Below are 19529 nucleotides of genomic sequence, written 5' to 3' on the forward strand. Positions count from 1 at the left end.
TAAATTTACTCGGTCTTCCCTCTGTTTGTGATGTTCTGGTTTTGTTGAACATGCCAAATTGATATGTGATATAATTAAGGACAAAAGAATTAACATCCGAATAGTTAATTGTAATATGTTTATGATTATATACGACTTCTTTTTCTTCCTTTTTAATATATAAACAAGTAACGGAAAGAGAAGTTTGAAAGATGAGCGATTACCTGGTCCTTTGGTGGTTTTGGGCTTGTAGAATATTCAATAGATCTTGAAAATTAGTTGAGGTGTGCACAAACTGACTCAGATACTTCGGTTATTAAAAAAAAAAGATGAGTTATTAACACAACTGTTGTTATGTCTTTCAACACCTGGAGTATGAAAATTTAGAAAACAGGCCCATGCTTCTATCAATATGTCGAATAAGGAGTACTTTGGATTCACAATGAAGTCCAATTTAACATGAGAGATTCAAACAAAGATAATCTTGCTTCGTTGTACCTCTCAAACATGCCTTTAATTGATGAGAAAAACTTGCATAAAATGATTTCATAAATAAGGTGCCACATCCTGCATCATCTAACGAATGAGTTTGGGATACAATTTATAAGATTTGGATCCTAATTAAGTAGATGTGTTTTAGGTGAAGAACATTTCATGAAGCTCAAATACGAACACATGTGAGTGTGAGTCCAAAGCGAACAATATCTATTTGATTAGAGCCAGGATTTGATGCAAGTGAGAAGTTTGTCGCATGCCACATCGCTTAGTGAATGATCCTAACATTCACATTATGAATCTCCATCCCACTTAAGCTTTTTTCAAGAAAAGCAAATTTCATCTATGAGGTTTAACCTAAGTACACTTTGGTTCGGTCTAGTAGAAATTTTTAGTGATGTTATGGTTCTTGTTAGTAAGACAAAAATACCCTTGCATTGTTTAATAAATGAAAGAGTAAATGACTTTTTCCCACACAAGGTTTTCCTTAATGACACTTTTCCACCTAAAAAGTTTCAAAATACCTCTTCCCACCCAAAGTTTATATTCCGTTTACTACCAGAATACATTTTTCGATTCAACGGTCAACGAAGAGTAAACTTGGTCCAGGTTGTTGGGGCTTTTGAAGAGGGGATGTCGATGAGTCTTTTGGTTGTGACATGTTGGATTTTGGTGGTTAGGATTGATTGGAATCTAACTTGAGAAGAGTAGCTACGCATTTCACAAATCACTTGATTGTTGGAGATTAGCAGGTTCGACGAGAGCAAGGTTTGAGAGGCTTTGGTGAGTAATGATTGAGAAAGAGAATGGTAGTGGTGTGAGGTTGCAAAGATGTTGGAATCAGTTGGTGATTGGTTGGCATATAAACTTTGGGTGAGAAAGTGATATTTTAAAATTTTTTGGGTGAAAAGGGTCATTAAGGCAAACCTTGGGTGGGAAAAAGTGGTTTACTCTAAATGAAAAGTCCATCAACTGATAGGGAAACAGAATGGTGGTTAGCATGAGTAAGAGAAAACTTAAGAGGAGGTAATGGTGATAATTCCAACACTTACGTAGCGGTGTTAGAAAAATTATAGAAAACCTCTAAGTTACCCCTAATATTGAAATCAAATTTAAACCCGTTTTAGAGGTTAATTGAGATGGGCGGGTACGGGAACCCAGTGTGATATTCGGGTCCTAGGCGAGTACTAATTGTTGCAACGTAACTTGCTGAACGAAACCAAATCAAGAAGAAACCCACAAACAATGGCAACCGAAGAAGAGAGCGCCGTTAAGGAGCCGTTGGATCTGATCAGACTCAGCCTCGACGAGCGCATTTACGTCAAGCTCCGATCCGACCGTGAACTCCGAGGCAAACTCCATGTATGATTCATTCATTGTGTTCCTTTTTTTTTTTTTTCCTTCTGTTTTATGGTTTTCTTTTGGAGTTTTAATTTTTGGGTATTTGGGTGTTTGTTTAATAGATTCTAGGTTTCTTTTTTTTCTTTTTTCTGAATTGGGTACTTGAAATTTGGAGAAACCCACTTTGGTAACCCTAGGGTTTTATATAAGACGATGCCAAAACTATTGGGTTTTAGTTTTATATCTAATTTTTTTAGTGATTAACTTGAAATTTTCTTTTTGTTTCAATGAGTTATGTGTTTTACGAGATAAAGTTTAAAGCTTTAGGAGAGTGTGAAAAACAAAATGAAATTTGCGGAGGTTGAAGATACTAAAGCAACTGAGAAGTTTTCGGTTTATAAGTTTTGTTTTGGTTTTTACTAGAGTTCTAATGGTAGTGCAGATTACTTTTAATTTGAGTTACATTGTTAAAGCAAGGAAAGGTAGCTAATTTTGTATGGTTTGAAGCAATTTTTGGATGAGAGTTTTGAAATGAAGGTTTGCGTGTGAGCATTCATTGCTTGGGTTCTTGAAGCAATGTGCAATGGGAGAATGAGTTTATTGTATTAATTTGTAGCGATTTATATAATTTATTTGATATCGTAGTCAAACAATCATATGAGTTTGTCTATTCTCAGATATCTTAATATATGCATAGAGGATAATATATAAGTTCATATCTTTTTTGTGCATTTGTGGATGGCAACATTGTTGCATAACCTAGTTCTTGCCTTAGTTCTTTGTTTTATGCACAATACAAACACCGATTTATTCATGGGTTATTAAAAAAAAAAAACAAAAAAAAAGACTAAGTTGCTTAACTTCAATTGTTTTGAGTTGAGAGATATGTTAATTAATTGTCGGAGCCAATGTGAGGAAATAGATCAGTTGCCCTTGTTTCAAAGAAAAAAAATAAAATTGAAACATTGTGGTGGGACATTTAGAAGAAAATTATATATTTTCTTTCTCTATTTCTTCAACCGGACTATTTTTTTCTACAAAAACATAGACCTTACGACAACTAAATCACAGAATTTTTAAGTTTTACAGAATAATTGTTTTTTCAAAAAAGCAAAGATGTTTCGCAATAATTTTGACCCTTCTAAAATTGGATTAATATTTTTTTATGGTTTTTGAGTAGTCTTTCCTTTCTTTGGCTGACAATCTAGCTTTACAGGCCTATGATCAGCATTTAAATATGATACTTGGGGATGTTGAAGAAGTTGTTACCACCGTTGAGATAGATGATGAAACTTATGAAGAGATTGTTCGGGTATGTTGTAATTTTAAATTTCGTTCCCTGAATTTTATATGGCATTATCATAGAAACAGTGGGTGAAGGGGAAATTCCCCTATATGATCATATATCTGATTGCCGGAAAGTTCAATATTACCTTTTCGTATGTTTAAAATTCTTAATTGAAATAAAGTGAACAAGTTTGCTTGTTTATGTGTTATGAGGAATTTGTCTCCTCCCAATTGAAGAAAAAAATTGTGTAAAGATGGTCACCTGTTCGAAGATATAAGTAAAGAGTTTTAGTTGTCTATATTATAAAGGGATTTTCCCTTGTTTTACGTTTTTGGATGCTAACCTTACTTAAATTGCTTATTTTCTTTCAGACCACGAAGCGCACTGTTCCATTTCTCTTTGTAAGAGGAGATGGAGTTATACTGGTTTCTCCTCCACTAAGGACAGCTTGATTTTCTAATGTAGATTTGCACTTCTTTAAGAAGAATTTACCTGTCCCAAATTTAATGCTTTGCTGCTGTTGCTCTTTTTAACCTTTTTCCAATCTTCAATGTTACCAGCTGATCGCGTATTTGCTAGATCACCCTGTAATAGACTATTATGAATATTTATTAGGTACTATCGTAATTTTGGTATGGAAAATCGTATGATGGATCACTTTGTAAGCGCTCTATTACCAGTTCTAGTTTTTGTTTAGCAGTGATGTTAAGATTATGCCTAGCTAATATCTGTAAAACCAAGCGATTTCATATGCTCTGAATAAACCTATTCTGCGGCGTCCGCACATCTGGGCATTTGGTTTATGGTGTAGGCTGACGGTTAACCATGAATATTATATTATTCCAATTGTGTAGCATCTCTTTTGTCTTTGTGATATTCACAAAACAAGTAAGAATATAATCCCCAGACCAGAAACCACTGAACATAAAGGTAATCAAATTATAATTTGATAATGAAATTTCTGAATCAAGGTCAGAGAATATAACCAAAGTATGGCAGGGGCAACATTCCAAAATCAAATATACTCGTAAGGTGGGATTTACAATAGAAAGAATACTGATTTCATTCAATAAAATGTATGAACAATTAAAATACAACACTTAAGCATACACACGGATTGGGAAAATCATGTTGACAAAAATTGTTGGTTTACAGTTTACACACTAAATTTTATCTGCGCCTTTGCCGTGAAAAACTAGGGGATCCAGTTGGTTGTGCACCTCTGTAATTTCTACTGGGAGAATCCATTGCTCCGTAGGGTCTGCTTGAAGCATCCATTGAACCTCGGAAGGACGCGTACGCGGCTTTAGCTGATTCTGGCAAAGAGTCCATCGGAATCGACACCACAAAGCATGCTGTATTGATACGAGTCCTCTCGAGTTCAGCTTGAAGCAACTCTGTGCTATACTGCTGCGCAAGAGCCTGCAGCATATCCCAACCATGCTGTCAGTATAGCTTACTTAAAAACACAAGCTTAAACATTGCATCAACCATATGTTAAATTGTGGATTTCTAAATAGTAAATTAACACTACAAGAATATTTTATACAAGAATGAAGATTCTTACAATTAGATCATCTGGAGACACAGTCATCCCTTGCTGTCTTTCATCTGCAAGGGCATCTTCACTCCCGCGAGTTGGCCTGCGATGATGGCCTGGATTCTCAACAGCCTCGGAGACACTCTCAGTGGCCTTCTCCAATAGCACGCCTTGTAAAGACTTTAGAGATTCCGTTGCAACAGGTGTAAGATATGGGTTCAGTATAGTCTCGAAATATTCAAGCTGCAGAAGACATGTCAGAAGAAATAAACCACCGTAGGAACAATACAATATTAAGTAAAAACAAAATGATGTCAGTGAAAGGTCCATCGTATTATAGTTGTGTTTTTAATGCTATCACCTAGGAAGTCTTAACAATTTAGTTTCTCTAAATATATATGAAGTTCACCAGTATAATTATTTTTAAAAAATTCACAAACCGTAACATTTACACAGAAGTTTTCATTGTAGTGCACGAGTAATAGCAGCTAGAAGGAATTTCCAAGGATATAAACAGTTGAATTGAAGAACACTTAGAGAAACTTAGAACATCATATATTACCTCAAGCATGAGCTGACAGAAACCATTTGCATCAAGTGACTTAAGATCTTTAGATCTGTGTTCATCGACAAGGCTAAGAAAAGTATCAATCAGACCTTCCACAAGAATGCCGAGTGTCTTGTCCAAGAGAGGCTTAGCACCAGCAAAGACCTGTGATAAAAAGTAAACAACTTAACCAGAGCTAAAAATGCTATTATGTTTACAGCTCATAAGATACACGAGAAATACCTCTGCATGAACAGCTACAAGAGTGTGTAACAATTCAACAGCTACATCACGCACACCCTGCAAGATATCAGCATTTTAAAGGTGCTTCACTATAACGTGTTTGTCAAAGTAATATCAAAAGAAGGCAGAAACCAAGCATGCAATCACTAATTCCTCACTTTGACAGCAGGTGCAGCTCCCCATTGAACACCAGAATCCAACAAAAAGGTTGTGGCTGCGGATCTGATCAAATTTGCCTGCAGTAAGATGCAAAATTTCAGATGACCCAGAATGTCCAAAAAAGCACAGCATGTGATTGTATTACTTCTCTTTGAGCAAAAACTACCTCCCTTATTATTCCCATAACAACTCAAAGATTAGGACCTTTTTCAGCAAGTCATTTACTATGAAATAGTAACATTCAAAAGCAATGAATGACCCACACCATCTAAAATTTTGGGAAAGAGAAGACAGAAAGAAAGAATATTGATTTTTAAATTCATTTTAGATAGTTAAGTTCTATTATTTCTCACTATGAAACACTGACTAGAATATTATTGGTTTGGTTTGAGGCTCAAATTCATATTTAACCAGTAGTAGTATATTAAGTGCTACAGATGGCTAGCGTCCTTCTAAAGAAGCAAGCAAGCAGCAACAGAAACTAGCTCCATAAGGTGCAAAATTATAATTTCTCACTATGGTACCAGTTTTACAAAATGACAAGTCAGAAGTCAGAACTCTGAACATTTTCATAACATGAATCAGACAATTTCATGCCATTTCATCGTTACTGAGCCATCTAAATCAATTGGTTGAACAAAGAAAGGACAACAAAAATATCTTGGATACAATCTAAGTATCAGTTAAAACATCTATGAATGTTGACATTCTCATAACTTCTGAAGAACCAAAACAGAAAGAAAGAGAACACTGAATTATTAGTTTCTTGACTTCTTAAAAAGCCTCCTTACATGAATCAGCTTCCATGCAGCTACAATTTAAAATTGCACCAGTTATGACAGCACCCAGCAGAAAGGCTCACATAAAGTATTCATACAGCTCTCCTCTCATTAGTTTCTTGACTTCTTAAAAAGCCTCCTTACATAACAAGTTCAGTTGTAACACAAATGCACCCAACTGAACCATGTTTCAAGGTACATCGACCATTTTTTTGGATCGAGTACAATAGAGATTGCTACTAAAGTGGGTCTTCCANACCCAGCAGAAAGGCTCACATAAAGTATTCATACAGCTCTCCTCTCATTAGTTTTTTGACTTCTTAAAAAGCCTCCTTACATAACAAGTTCAGTTGTAACACAAATGCACCCAACTGAACCATGTTTCAAGGTACATCGACCATTTTTTTGGATCGAGTACAATAGAGATTGCTACTAAAGTGGGTCTTCCAATAAATTAATGTTTATCACCTCCTAAGGATCTAAAAGATTAACTAAATTTAGGTTTATATATCCTACTACACCACATAAGGCCACTTGACTACATTTCCAACTCACATGGTAAAAAGTCCGGTGAAAAGCACACAGATAATATTCATCAAGAACTGCCACCAAAAACATAAAACCTTATTCAGCTAAGCCGCACGGTACTGTGCCCCATGTGTTCATCAGCAGTGTTAACTTTTCCATATAATTTCAAGAAGTAATTGTAACTTTACCTTAGCGAATGTATACTGTTCAAGAACCTTCTCTTCAAGTCCAGAGAAAGAAATCACTAAATCTTGTATATCGCCGTCCTCATGATCATTTTCCCTAGCAGTGAACAATGAAAGCATGGTAATAACAGTCATCAGTAGATGGACTACATGATAGAATTAGCCACACACTTTTGAAGCATAAATAATAAAAATATAATGCGACCCTTTTGTAACTTGGCAATGTCAGAACTTACAGAAAGAGAATATTTTCTTAAAAAAAACTAGTTAAAAGTAGGACGCAAAGGAGTAGGCTGGGGTAGTTACACCAGACATGCATCCGATGGGGACAAAGCTTGTCCACATTGACATCCGTTAATAATAAAATTCTATTCTAACAAGACTAGCCGATCAACTTAGTAAGTAGGATTGGGGTTGGATAATTTTGGATTAATCCTTAGGATGGTTCCAATTCCTTCCGCTTAGAATGACATCATCATTGAATTTGATCTCATAATATCATATGTTAATTGTATTGAATAACATCATCAGTAGTCCATGCTAGTAAGCATATAAGAATGACCAATTAATGATATTTAAAAGATTTACATTAGGGAATTACACAAGACTAATAGACATGACAATACTAAATATCACAAATATCCTATAAAATTGAAGAAATGAAACTTTAAGAAACCACTTGGCCAAAAAGCTTAAACTACCAAATTTAATAGGCCCCTTTCATGTAATGTAAATCAAACCAGAAACCCAGATACAGACAGAATAGATAGCAAAGGAGCAAATCAAACTTAAACAGAGATACGAACATATACTTCCGCATCTTATTTCGATTTGAAAAAAATCTTAGCTGCATGTCCATCATGAAACAAAACACCTTCAATTTAAAAAAAAGATCAAAAATTCAACAAGACTCATCTTTATGACTCATATTTCTCTTCACTAATAGACCTTTGTGTCTTTTATTTTTAACAAAGAAAGAGCAAGAGAGAAATAGAAAATGAAGAAACTTAAAAGGGAATTGAGGGAGAAAGCAATGCTGTTTTAATCTCATTAATCATAAATAACAAGTCTGTCTCCAATATAAAAATATGGCCATTATTTATATAATCAAAGATCCTCAATGACAAAGAATTTCTAACCAACCTCAACTGAGTAATAGAAATCTACCACAACTAAGAAATCTTGAAGCTACATAAATAAGGAAAAAAAATTCTAGATAATGCTAAAAAAGAAGAACGAAAGCAGAAGTCCTGGATAAGTTACAAGTCTTGCACCTTCATCCAGCATTCGTGTGTAGGTATGAATGATGTTCTACGTCAATAAGTATTGAAGGAAGTCAATGTATGAGGAAAAGAAAAGGATGACCCAGTGGTCAAAACCTTGAACTTTATCATTTGCTTTTTTTACACATCAAACCATCGATAAAAGTTATGCTTTGATGATACAATAATGTATTACTAGATAAACTGTTAACCATAAAATATGCAAGGCAAACATATACTGAATGATATTTCAGCAATGTTCCAATATTGAAAACATTGACCACCACAAAGGAAAATGCTATGCATCTTCTAAAAGTTCTTATAGTTTTCCAATAAAGGAAGTATGACAAGGAATTGACTACATACCTAGACTGAAGCCAGATATGTTTGTACTTGTTGTACAGCTCAGATGATAATTCATCTTTGCAGTAACCAATATTGCTTAAGACAACCAGCAGACGTTGATGTGGATCAACAACACTTCCTGGGAGATCAGACGATAACTCTCCATATGGTTCAGATGAATATCCATTTTGTAAAACCGAATTTTCTTTGGTTGATTTGTTTTGAGCAAGCTCACTGGCAACATGCTCTAAATGACCTGATTAATGTGCAAAAGCGAAAGCCTAAAAATTTAACTGGAATTTATAAGTGCTTCCAAAAATAGGACAAATAGTGAGTTGTCAACAGTACCTGCAAAATCTAGGAAACGGTTCAAAAAAGACAGTCTAACAGATTCTTGAATTTCTTGAAGCTGCACAAACATATCTTCTGATTTTGTAGCCTCACTCCTTAAAGACCGAATCATCCTGAGGAAAAAGTAAAACAAGATGATTAGAGAGAGAAAGCACGACTTGTATATCATGAACTTGTTTGAAGCCTTTATTCCAGAAATGGAGGGGTGGGGATATAGTAGAGGAAACCAGTAAAATATGCTTACTACATGGTAGTATTTTGTCTAGTTCCCAATTTTCCAAATATAGCTGATAAACATATGATTTCATCACACAATGAAACTAAACTAACCATGGAACATAATACCATTAACTTATTATTATTATTTTGATAAGATTCTGCACGGTGTGTTTGTAAAAACTGCTATTACCATGCCACACGCTAGGCATGATAAGAATGTCAGCAACTGATATTTTTATCACCACTAGCCAGGAAATGCTTGATGATATATGTTTGTTTCCTTAAAAATTTCATAGTTCAACTCCAATTTTGCAAGTGATCAAGCCTTACAAGGTCTTTTCTCTTTCTTCTACATGAGAATATCGATAGCTAATATGGGGAATAAAAACTCTACTATTAAAACACAGTAAGGTTTGAACGCGACCTCAACACTTATGTCATAGAGAAATGTCATGTGGAGAGATGGGTCATAAGCAAGCTCATGAGTATCAAAATCGATTACCATACAGAAAATATGTAATAGAAAGCTCTAGAGACTTACAAACTGATCTGATCCATTGAGGATTTCATAATTGAACGAAAGGCTAGGGGCAAATAAGAGATAGTGTAGGGAGATTTATTCCTTTCAAGAATGGATACTGGCACCCATATTTCCTCTTTTGATATTCCATCTGTGGAAACTTGCATCCAAGAGCACAGCCTGGCAATGTAAATCTTAGTGATCTCGGCCTGAAGTGTCCTGAGTGCCATTACTGTGGGACAAAGAACAAACAATCAGAATTGATTAAGAAGTAACCAAACAAAAGACTGAGAATACGCTTAATACCAGCAATAGGGGGGGCTGACTCTTTTGCTTCAAGAGCTTGGCATGCTTTAGATATTTCCTTTATGCCATCACTCATGTATGAACGGAGAATATTTGACTCTTCAAGATCACGAAATGTGTTGTGAACCTACGTCAAGAATAAACTATTTGAAACCACCATCCTAATTAAATAGCAGAATAGAAGAGGCAGAAGCACCACCAACTCAATAAAAGATGCTAAATTCCATGTTTTTTGTGTTTGTGTTGCCATGAATTTAGTATTAGAACATGACAGACTCAGACTTGACAGTTCAGCTCTTAGAAACAACAGATGCTAATAAGCATTAAACCATGCCTTTTAGTAAAGAACTGTGGATCATTCTATATTAGACCATAAAAAACTTTTCATCTATCTAGCACATATAACACCTACACTGATGCCATATGTGACATATGATTCTCAGATACTTCCTGAAATGTAAACAATACTTAAACGAACTAAAAAAGAAAGTTACAGATTGAAAATTTATTTAATCCTTCATGGATTCCCATCACATTTATCAGACACCTCCAGCAATAGAACCTTTCCATACCAAGAAAAAATAAGGCAACACACAAGTTTTGACCCATTCAGTGTAAATGATGCTCCCCTTCAACACACATAAGGGAAGCTTACATGATAAAACTCTTAAGAGTACATATTTTCATACTCTTCTAATACATTCTATGTTCGCTTTACTAATTTAGTCAAACTTAAACTTCAGATATGTCACATTAAGTCCAGATGAGTATAATGGTAGCAGGAATTGGAAAGTCACGAATCCAAACACTAATCTAGCTTAAAACTTCAGTTCTGTCAATATAAATAAAACCTTTGAAATGAAAAAACTTTACCTAACTCAAAATACATAAAACCTGTACTGTGAACTGTGTCTATTTGTACACTATCAAAGCCAAAGTAAAACTGAAATACATTTTCTGTTCAATAGAATTTCCAAATCACATGAAAAATAAAAGAACTTCCAGGATAAACCAAAAAAAAAAGAAACTCCAGTGAAACTCATCAGTGAGTATGCCAAAAGCAACAGCCACAGTTTTCCATTACCACTTTTCAAGCCACAAATAATACTTATGAAAAAAAAAGAAAAGCATGAGCACATTTTCACCTTGATTTCATACACAGATAATGTATTGCGTATCATTCCAGCAACTTCATCAAGAGAATGAACCGAATACCTCCCATCTCCAATTTTATCTTCAGCTTTATTTGCAGAAGTATTACTATTTGACTCAGAAGAAACTTGGGAAGACTAAGAAAAAAAAATCCAGAATCAGAATGACATTACCAAGTTCTTTCAAAAAGAAAAAAAAAATATTCAATATTCCAACAGAAGAAAAATATATATCAATGAAAATAGATGCAAGCATACATTTTTTTTTCACAATGTGGAAGCAAGGTGAAAAGATTACAAAGCTAAGGGTATACAGGTTAATATTTGCAACATGCATTTTCATATCCTATAAACCTCAAGCAAGCACATATCCAAATAAAGAAATATGTGGAAATACATCAGATACAGCTCAAGACCAATGCTGCAATAAGAAAACATAGGATTGTTAAATGAACTTCATTCCTGATGCTAAGCATTTAACCAAGTTCCTTAATCTTCTCAATCATTTTAACAGCTTCAAATGATTTAGAAACTAGACAATGAGATTCTTCTCTTGATGCTTGCTTCCCACTTGACATAGAAGATACAATTGGCATCATATTATTAAAACTGTCAACAATTTGCGGCCATAACAGATGATACTGACCTATTAATGAACCTTTTAAGGAAATTGTTCTCTCTTCCAAAGACTTGGAGATTAACATCTCCGAAGCAAATATTTAATGAGTTAGCTTTCTAACAAAAAAGGTTAAAAAAAATATAGTGCAACTCATATCAATATTATCCCTTCAATAAAATGAAACCATAAGAGGAAAAAACAATGCCAGAACATACAGGCCAAATGAGATAAAAGGTTAATCAATGCATGGTGCAACAAATTTTCAAAAGCTAATTTATATCAACTATAATAATATCCCCATTAAGTCAACACAACAGAAAATATTCATAATACCTTTGCAAATTTTCCACTGAACACAGAAAGCGCAACTTTCCAGAAAGCTGGTATGTGATGGATGAGTACAGCTGTTAATCTTCGGATATACCTTCCTCTAAGAGCATCAACCTCTTCACCAGTCAACTCCACTGGCAGTGAATCTACTGGCAGTTGGTTGTTCCCAAGAGTAAGAGAGTAGTCAGCATCTGACTGACAACAATGAAAAGAAAACATAAGATGCAATTACCAAGAATTAACACATGGATTCTTGTTTCTTCATTGGCGACATAAAGGGCTATTTCTCATGTCGATATCACATTTATCACTCTAAATGGTTTCACATACAGATTCGTTTAAATCTTGTTGAATTTGCCGCCACCTTGCATCAGTCATAGCTCTTTCACGTAACTCATTATGCAAAGTTTCCATCCTTGCTTCATGATCCATGGTGCACTTCTCAAATAAACCTCGAATTCTGTGATTCTGTTAAAGCAATAAACCTTGAGAGTTCAACAAAGTTGACCTTTGCTAGTAAATCATAATACTTTTCCAACATAAAAAAGTTAATTTTTATATTGGAATTAAATTTAAATTGTATTTTTTCTTTTTAATTTTGATAAGAGATCATTTAGAGGTTAACAATTGATCAGTTTTGAGGTAATCACATTGCTAAAAAGGTTTGCAACTTAGCCAGGACTATCATCAACAGCTACAGAACCGGAAGAGTTCTGTTAAGGGTACAAATACTCAATCTTAGAGAGAATACACTGATTTTACAAAGGTTCACTTAAATTATAGGGTAACTCCATATTTACTGACCTGTACATTTAAATAATGCCATACGGGATCGGACTCAGGTTCCAGCTCCAGTAACAGCCTCACAGTATTCTCAAGCTACAATAAAAAGAACTATCTTTTAGTACCCAAAAATAAAAAGAAAGAAAACAATAATAAAAAGTAAAGATTAATCCTCAACAAATATGAGAAAACAATAATAAAAAGTAAAGATTAATCCTCAACAAATATGAGATGAAGATATTATATACAGAGTAAATAGATAGCATATTAGTACAATGCAGATTTGAGCCAAACCATCAACCACTCTATTTGGCCCCAGCCTTAGAAATAGTGCAAGCAAAGTTATGCTCACATCCTTTTGATTAGAAGTTAACAGTATAATATATGCAGGACTGATCGCCTTGATTGATTCACATTAAAGGTTCCGAAACACTCTACTGACTACTGAATTATATATGTTTTATGTTAGATATTTAGTCACCAAGCGCATAAGCGGAAACAATATAGGACTGCACATCTGGAACACTCATTAAAAGGAAATTAATATGAACTTTTGCTCATCCTAAAGTTATCACACATGTGTAACAAATAAGGGAAAATATGAACACAACTTAACTTATAATAAATAGGGCCTTTCAATAAAGTATAGCACCCATAAAGTAACTACCCACTTAACTCATTCTTCTCTTTATCCCTTGTTCCCTTTACCATCTAAACTTGTTTAGTCTATTCTATGAACAATCTTTCAGTCCTTATATAGCAATATGTAAATTTCTTTTTTCTTTTTTCTTTTTTTTCTTTTTTTTTACATGTTGCAGTACAAAGAAGAAAATTTTAGTTGTTTGACATCCTGTTCAGCGCAATTAAGGAGTCATAAATAACAAAAGCATAAGCTTACATATGTCAAGTCTATTTGTGGATCTTCCATAGACCTGAAAAGTGTGGCTTTGAACTCCTGCATCACCTTTTCAACCTCTTCAAGAACACGTTTCAGTATATTCACCTGAGAGTAATATGTAAATGTAAGGATATATTCTTAAGAAGGAAAAAAGCATGGTCATGAAAACAATTCAATAAATAGTGAGATCAGAAGTTTTATTAAGAAGCATTCTGCTATAAAAAAGAAGTTTGATTGGATTAGCTACCACTAGAAGTCTTAAAGATTATGATATCAAATAAGACAACATTGGAACATAATATAAAATCCTTTAGGACGAGACAAAATACATCAAAGTTTTCCAAGTCTGGACTCGGATATCAGCAATAAAATGAAAAATGTGCCAAAAATTATGGCACAGCATTAATTATCTCAGAAAATTTTGAAATGAGATAAATTATAATTCACTAATATTTATTTGGCAAACACAAGCTACGTTAATAACAACATGCAGGCATGCCACAGATGTTGAATAAAATACTCAAATTATCAATGTTCAAACAGTTGACAGTCAAATACTTGACAAATTAGACAGCAAATATCAACCTTAACAAAAAAGTATGACTTAAAGTTAGATTTCTAGCATACATGAGAGGGCAATGCAATTGACTTCGCCTTCTTGTATTCTCTGACTGCCAGGTCATATTCACCCTTGCTAATGCTCCCACGAATTGTACTGGGTAAGTTAAATAACGTTCTGAACCTCTGAAGCATTCCTTGGACAGACCTTATCTTCTCAGCTTGAGCCTAAAATGTGGTCATTCAAGAAAAAAATAGAACTTGTAATCAGGTTAAATCTAGATGTGTGAACTTCCAAGAAATTGTAAAATCATCTTACTGACCTGTCTCTCAAATAGAGGTTCAAAAGCACGATTAGCATGCAAGCTTACTCCCTGCATCAAATTGAATAAGTGAGATGTCCCTGAACCTTCAGGGTCGTCTTCAATTCGCTTCAATTTTGACTCAATATCTGCACAAGAATCAATATTCTCTGAGTCAAAACCAATAAGCCAGAAACTAATTATGTTACTTCTTTTAAATATATAAATAATAAGTGAGCCCTTATTGCCTGCAGCTAATATACCTATAAGCTTCACACAACAAAAGCATGAGCGAAAGAAGATGGATTTCAATTCCAAAAACCTTGGCTCTGTTTCTATAATTAAAATTAGCATAGGTAATCCAAACAATACAATCACATACCATCAATGGTAGTTTTGCAAGAGACAAAGCAATCGAAGTTGTCTTTAACCAACTTTTTTCTCTGCTGGGTCCGTCCTTTGAGATCAGTTTTTAAAGCAAGAGCACCAGCCTCCAAGTCTGCTGAGCTAGTATCTTGGTGAATTCGAGATAGAAACAGCTTTGCATCAAAACCTTCGGAGTAGTACATCAATTTCTCTGCAGAAATTCAACAAATATATATATATATATATATCATAGCCATCAAAATATATATAAACCCTTACACTTAACTAGAAGGTCCAGTTTATGCTTTTTCTGAAATTATGCAATCCAACGCTAAACATGAAACCATCAAACTTCACCCAGAACAACTCTCTTTCTTTCTCTCACTTCAAAATCCAATTGACTAACAAATAGGCTAAAACGTGGTAAAGAAACTACTTAGGTCAATTTTATGCTCTATTTAGAAATCATGTAACAAAACATTGAACCTGGAAACCATTACAGCTTTCACCCACCTAACCAACTATCTCTTGAATCACATCCTTTAAAAACGCACAAACACTAAATCAAGAATCTCTCTCTTTCTCACTTTGGAGTTTAATTTTCAAACAAGTAGGATAATGTGGAGAGGAAAACTACAAGGTTAAATTTATGCTTTTTGTAGAAATTATGCAATAACATCGAACATAACACCTTTCACCATGATAACCATCTCTCTCTAAATCAAATTCTTCTATGAAACTGCCCTGACATTTCTATACCCATTAAAACCAAGAATCTTACACTTCAAAATTGACTAAAATATAAATTTAACATGATGGGGAAAACTACAAGGTCCAATCTATGGCCTTCATTGAATTATGTGAAGAAATGTTGAACATGAAAGCCATCACACCTTTTGAACTACAATAACCATCTCTCACTCTCTCTAAATCACATCCTTTCACAAAATCAACTTAATTTTTCTATGCCCACCTAAACGAAGAATCTCTCTCTCTCTTCCTCACAACTTAAGAGTTTTCTATACCCACTGAATAAAGAATCTGTCTCTCTCCCTTGCTTTCTGTCTGAATTACATCCTAAAACAAAGTCACCTTAAATTTTCTACAAACGCTAAATTTGATTGACTCTCATTTTTTAAGATCCTTTCATAAAGTTTGAAGTAGTTTAGTCATGCTTCAATAAATGGTGATCAGAATAGATGAGACATCAACATTATTTAAGTTTTTCAAAATTCAAAAGATAATTTTGTCCAAGCAACAAACATTTCCAACAAACATTTCTTAGAACTTAACAACTGGTCTCATTGGATTTGATATTTTTTGGGGGGGATTTTAAGGATGTAAACTATTTTTCAGGTTTTCTGTTTTGAAGAGGCTTCAAGGGTTTCCAGTATCTTTCCCAAAAAGATAAACAACTTGCTGGAAATATTACAAACATTATAACCTTAATGATAGAGGGATGTTTGTTATTGATAATATGCTACAAAGTGAGAAAATAAATACACATCAAATTTGGTTGACTCTCAGCCAGGTTAAATACGGAGAGGAAAACTATAAGATGCAATAATGCATTTCAAGGAATATAAATTAAAAATACTGATAACATAAGAACAACATATAAAAGAAGTTATGAACTTTAACTTAACAAATAATATGAAATTCCTAGAATTTACACAAAAATTACCAAATGTGCAATGTAAGAGTAAAAAATGAAATACCGCGTTTGCCACTATCTAGAAATTCTCTATCAGGAATTGATGGGGTATGTGGCGATTTCTCAGAGATCAATCTAAACGACCTGTTGTCTATTATCCTGTCAGAACAGAAGAAACTATATCAGGCTAACATTCTGAAAAAGCTGAACTCGTACAATTGCCACCAGTATATACTTTTTTCTCTTTTTTAGGTTCAACTATTACTAACACTTTAAAGAAACAGATTATCCTGACATGACTGGGAAAGAAATCACGTTTCAACAACCAAATAACTTAAACTCAAATTCTTATAAACAGATATCAAAATTCAAAAAGCTGGCAATACTTAAGACAGTCAGCACGCAACGGGGTCCATAAATAATGCACTTAAACAAGCATCCAAACAAAAAATAAAACAGCATAACAAGCACCAATTAAGAAAATTCTTTACACACAAATAAGAAGAAATTACGAGTTTCAATTGAAGACCATGACAGAGGAGATTATTTACCCCAATCCCAGTGGATCAACCCATTCAATGCCACGTGGTAAGGATGACAAAGTATGAAGCCCCTTCCCACCAATGGCAGACGGCTTCCGCTCATATTTTTGAGCCACTGGAGCTGTTCTTGTCTCCCGCATCTCACGAACTCGACGAGCAAGCTGAAGCATAAGCACAAATGCACAATTATATTTACATGAATACCAAGCAGCAGACTGAGACCTTCATATTGTAATGCCAAACTCGAAATGGGAAAAAACATTAAACATCTAGCTAATCTGCATGTTTCAAAGAAGGGGACCAGTACTATTATTTCCCAATTACAATGTAAAAATGATAATATTTATCAACCAAATATTATATGATATTAAAACAACATCCTGTAAAATTCACATATCCTTACTATTTATACCTTCAACATTACCACTATAACATTCCACATACCAAGATAACGTACTAGATTACTAAAACCTATTAAATCTTATAACAATACCTCAACTTAAATACACCACCCCATCATTTCTCTTCAAACAACAACCAAATCAAATAAAATACTAGACCACAATAAACAAAACAAGCTTATGGAATAAGAAACAATACAAAACAAACTGAAAAGAAGCATGAAAAATAGCAGAGCAAGACTGAGTACTGGCAAAAATCAATAATCGTATACTGTATGTTACTATAAAATTTTATGCTGTTCTTATGCCAAAAAATCAAACACTATCATTACTCCTATCATGATACCTCAGGAAATGTTACCATAACTTACAGCGCGTACAGTAGCATTTCATTCCATTTCACTTAAATCACCATAATATCTACCTCAGTTTCATTAACGCTATTCCAACAATTAAGTATAGGAGTCATTTCCAGTATCATTACCTCAGAACGTTACTAAAAATAAGACATTACACACTATCATTAAATCATAACCCAGCGATCCAGCAACGTTACAGTAATTTACATTTCGGAACTGTAGCATTTCACTCAAATTACGAAAATACCTACCTCGGACTCATCAACGCGCTTCCAACAATTAGGTTCGTCACCGTCCCATGCGTCGTCGTCCCGCCTTCCTCCTCTCACTCTATTTTTAGCAGTAAATCCTCGATCTTTACTCACCTCCTCGTCGCCACTCGAGATGCTCAGCATCTCCACCTCAGACTCCTCCTCCTCTTCATACTTCTTCGCCGGCGGTCTCCCGGACTTCACCGTCGCCGCCACCGTAGACGATTTCGGAGGCTGAACGTAATTCGCGACGGGCTTCCGAGAGGCAGGCTTCTGGTAGTTGAGATCGCGCTGAGCTTGCTCCTTCAAGGCCATCTGAAGAAGCTCGTCCTCGTCGCTGTCGCTCGACATTGTAATTCTTTAAGGTTCGGCTCCGATCTGAGGATGATTTGCTTGTTTTTATTGTTATTATTATTATTTGATTAATAATTGGATTAATTGTTTTGTTGATAATGGTTATTGTTTTTATTTGCCTTCGTGTGTACTTTTCTTGTTGGTTATGAAGATTGAAGAGGAAGAAAGAAGAGAAAAAGAAGTTTGGTTGTGCGGGTTGAAATGTCAACACGTGGATTTTCATAAATTTTTACAACGGGATCATATTTATATTTTTAAATTTTGAATTAGATTGAAAGAATTATCATAGACTTTTTTTGAATTTTATCATCATCACCCCTTGTATATAATTTTGGTTCAATTTGACTGAAAGGCGATTATTATTCATAAATGATAGGGAAATGTTAATATATGTTTTGCGTGTTACAAATAATTGTGTAATAGAATCTTCTGTCTTTTCATAAATAATATATAGTTGAATAATTAAAAAAATTTCTTTGTTATTTTTATGACATACATTAAAAGAATATTAAATAAAATTACCTTACCATATAAACAAGGCAATTTTTTATAATATGAAAACAAAGAATTAAAACTTGTTATAAAGAAATTAAATTGAAGGGTAATTTAAAAAATATTTAGGATAAAGATTGGTTTACAATTTAATCTTATGAACTTTCTTTCACAGTTTTGATGTGACAATTCGTAATTAGTCAATTCGTAAATTGACATACACGACCTATAATGAGCAAACGAGACCTATTTATGAATTGATCATTATAAAATGTTAAACGAAAAAAAGTTTGTAAGAATAAATCGTAAAATTTTTATATTATTACTAATTTTATGTCCGTGCATTACATTAGTAGGAATACCTCTACAGTATAAAGAATGG

At 34.0% G+C, this 19529-nt stretch overlaps 2 protein-coding genes across 2 annotated transcripts; one reads left to right on the top strand and one right to left on the bottom strand.

Annotated features, from left to right (window-relative positions):
- The first annotated feature begins 1638 nt into the window (after positions 1–1638).
- Positions 1639–3799, top strand: LOC116143379 (sm-like protein LSM3A). Its single transcript, XM_031428827.1, has 3 exons — positions 1639–1836; positions 3032–3127; positions 3475–3799. The coding sequence occupies exons 1-3, from the start codon at positions 1720–1722 to the stop codon at positions 3553–3555; spliced, it is 294 nt and encodes a 97-aa protein (XP_031284687.1). The 5' UTR covers positions 1639–1719; the 3' UTR covers positions 3556–3799.
- A 235-nt stretch (positions 3800–4034) lies between these two features.
- LOC116143388 (exocyst complex component SEC5A-like) lies at positions 4035–18775 on the bottom strand. Its single transcript, XM_031428839.1, has 21 exons — positions 18302–18775; positions 17300–17451; positions 16813–16907; positions 15111–15305; positions 14750–14877; positions 14496–14654; positions 13869–13973; positions 12992–13066; positions 12518–12655; positions 12191–12382; positions 11233–11376; positions 10088–10214; positions 9803–10013; positions 9040–9155; positions 8713–8947; positions 7088–7181; positions 5592–5669; positions 5434–5490; positions 5206–5355; positions 4671–4886; positions 4035–4525 (listed from the first exon to the last, which is right to left on the bottom strand). The coding sequence occupies exons 1-21, from the start codon at positions 18650–18652 to the stop codon at positions 4274–4276; spliced, it is 3270 nt and encodes a 1089-aa protein (XP_031284699.1). The 5' UTR covers positions 18653–18775; the 3' UTR covers positions 4035–4273.
- Between the last annotated feature and the right edge of the window lie 754 nt (positions 18776–19529).

This window comes from Pistacia vera, unplaced genomic scaffold, assembly GCF_008641045.1.
Source record: "Pistacia vera cultivar Batoury unplaced genomic scaffold, PisVer_v2 Contig43, whole genome shotgun sequence".
NCBI classification, from domain to species: Eukaryota; Viridiplantae; Streptophyta; class Magnoliopsida; order Sapindales; family Anacardiaceae; genus Pistacia; species Pistacia vera.

Bases quoted from the DNA above. Each gene is read 5' to 3' on its own strand.
- LOC116143379 (XM_031428827.1), top strand. From the start codon at position 1,720: ATGGCAACCGAAGAAGAGAGCGCCGTTAAGGAGCCGTTGGATCTGATC. The intron at 1,837-3,031 runs GTATGATTCATT...CTAGCTTTACAG, and splicing joins AACTCCGAGGCAAACTCCAT to GCCTATGATCAGCATTTAAA. The intron at 3,128-3,474 runs GTATGTTGTAAT...ATTTTCTTTCAG, and splicing joins CTTATGAAGAGATTGTTCGG to ACCACGAAGCGCACTGTTCC.
- LOC116143388 (XM_031428839.1), bottom strand. From the start codon at position 18,652: ATGTCGAGCGACAGCGACGAGGACGAGCTTCTTCAGATGGCCTTGAAG. The intron at 12,383-12,517 runs GTATGTGAAACC...CATTGTTGTCAG, and splicing joins AACAAGATTTAAACGAATCT to TCAGATGCTGACTACTCTCT. The intron at 4,887-5,205 runs GTAATATATGAT...TGTCTTCTGCAG, and splicing joins TCTGTCAGCTCATGCTTGAG to CTTGAATATTTCGAGACTAT.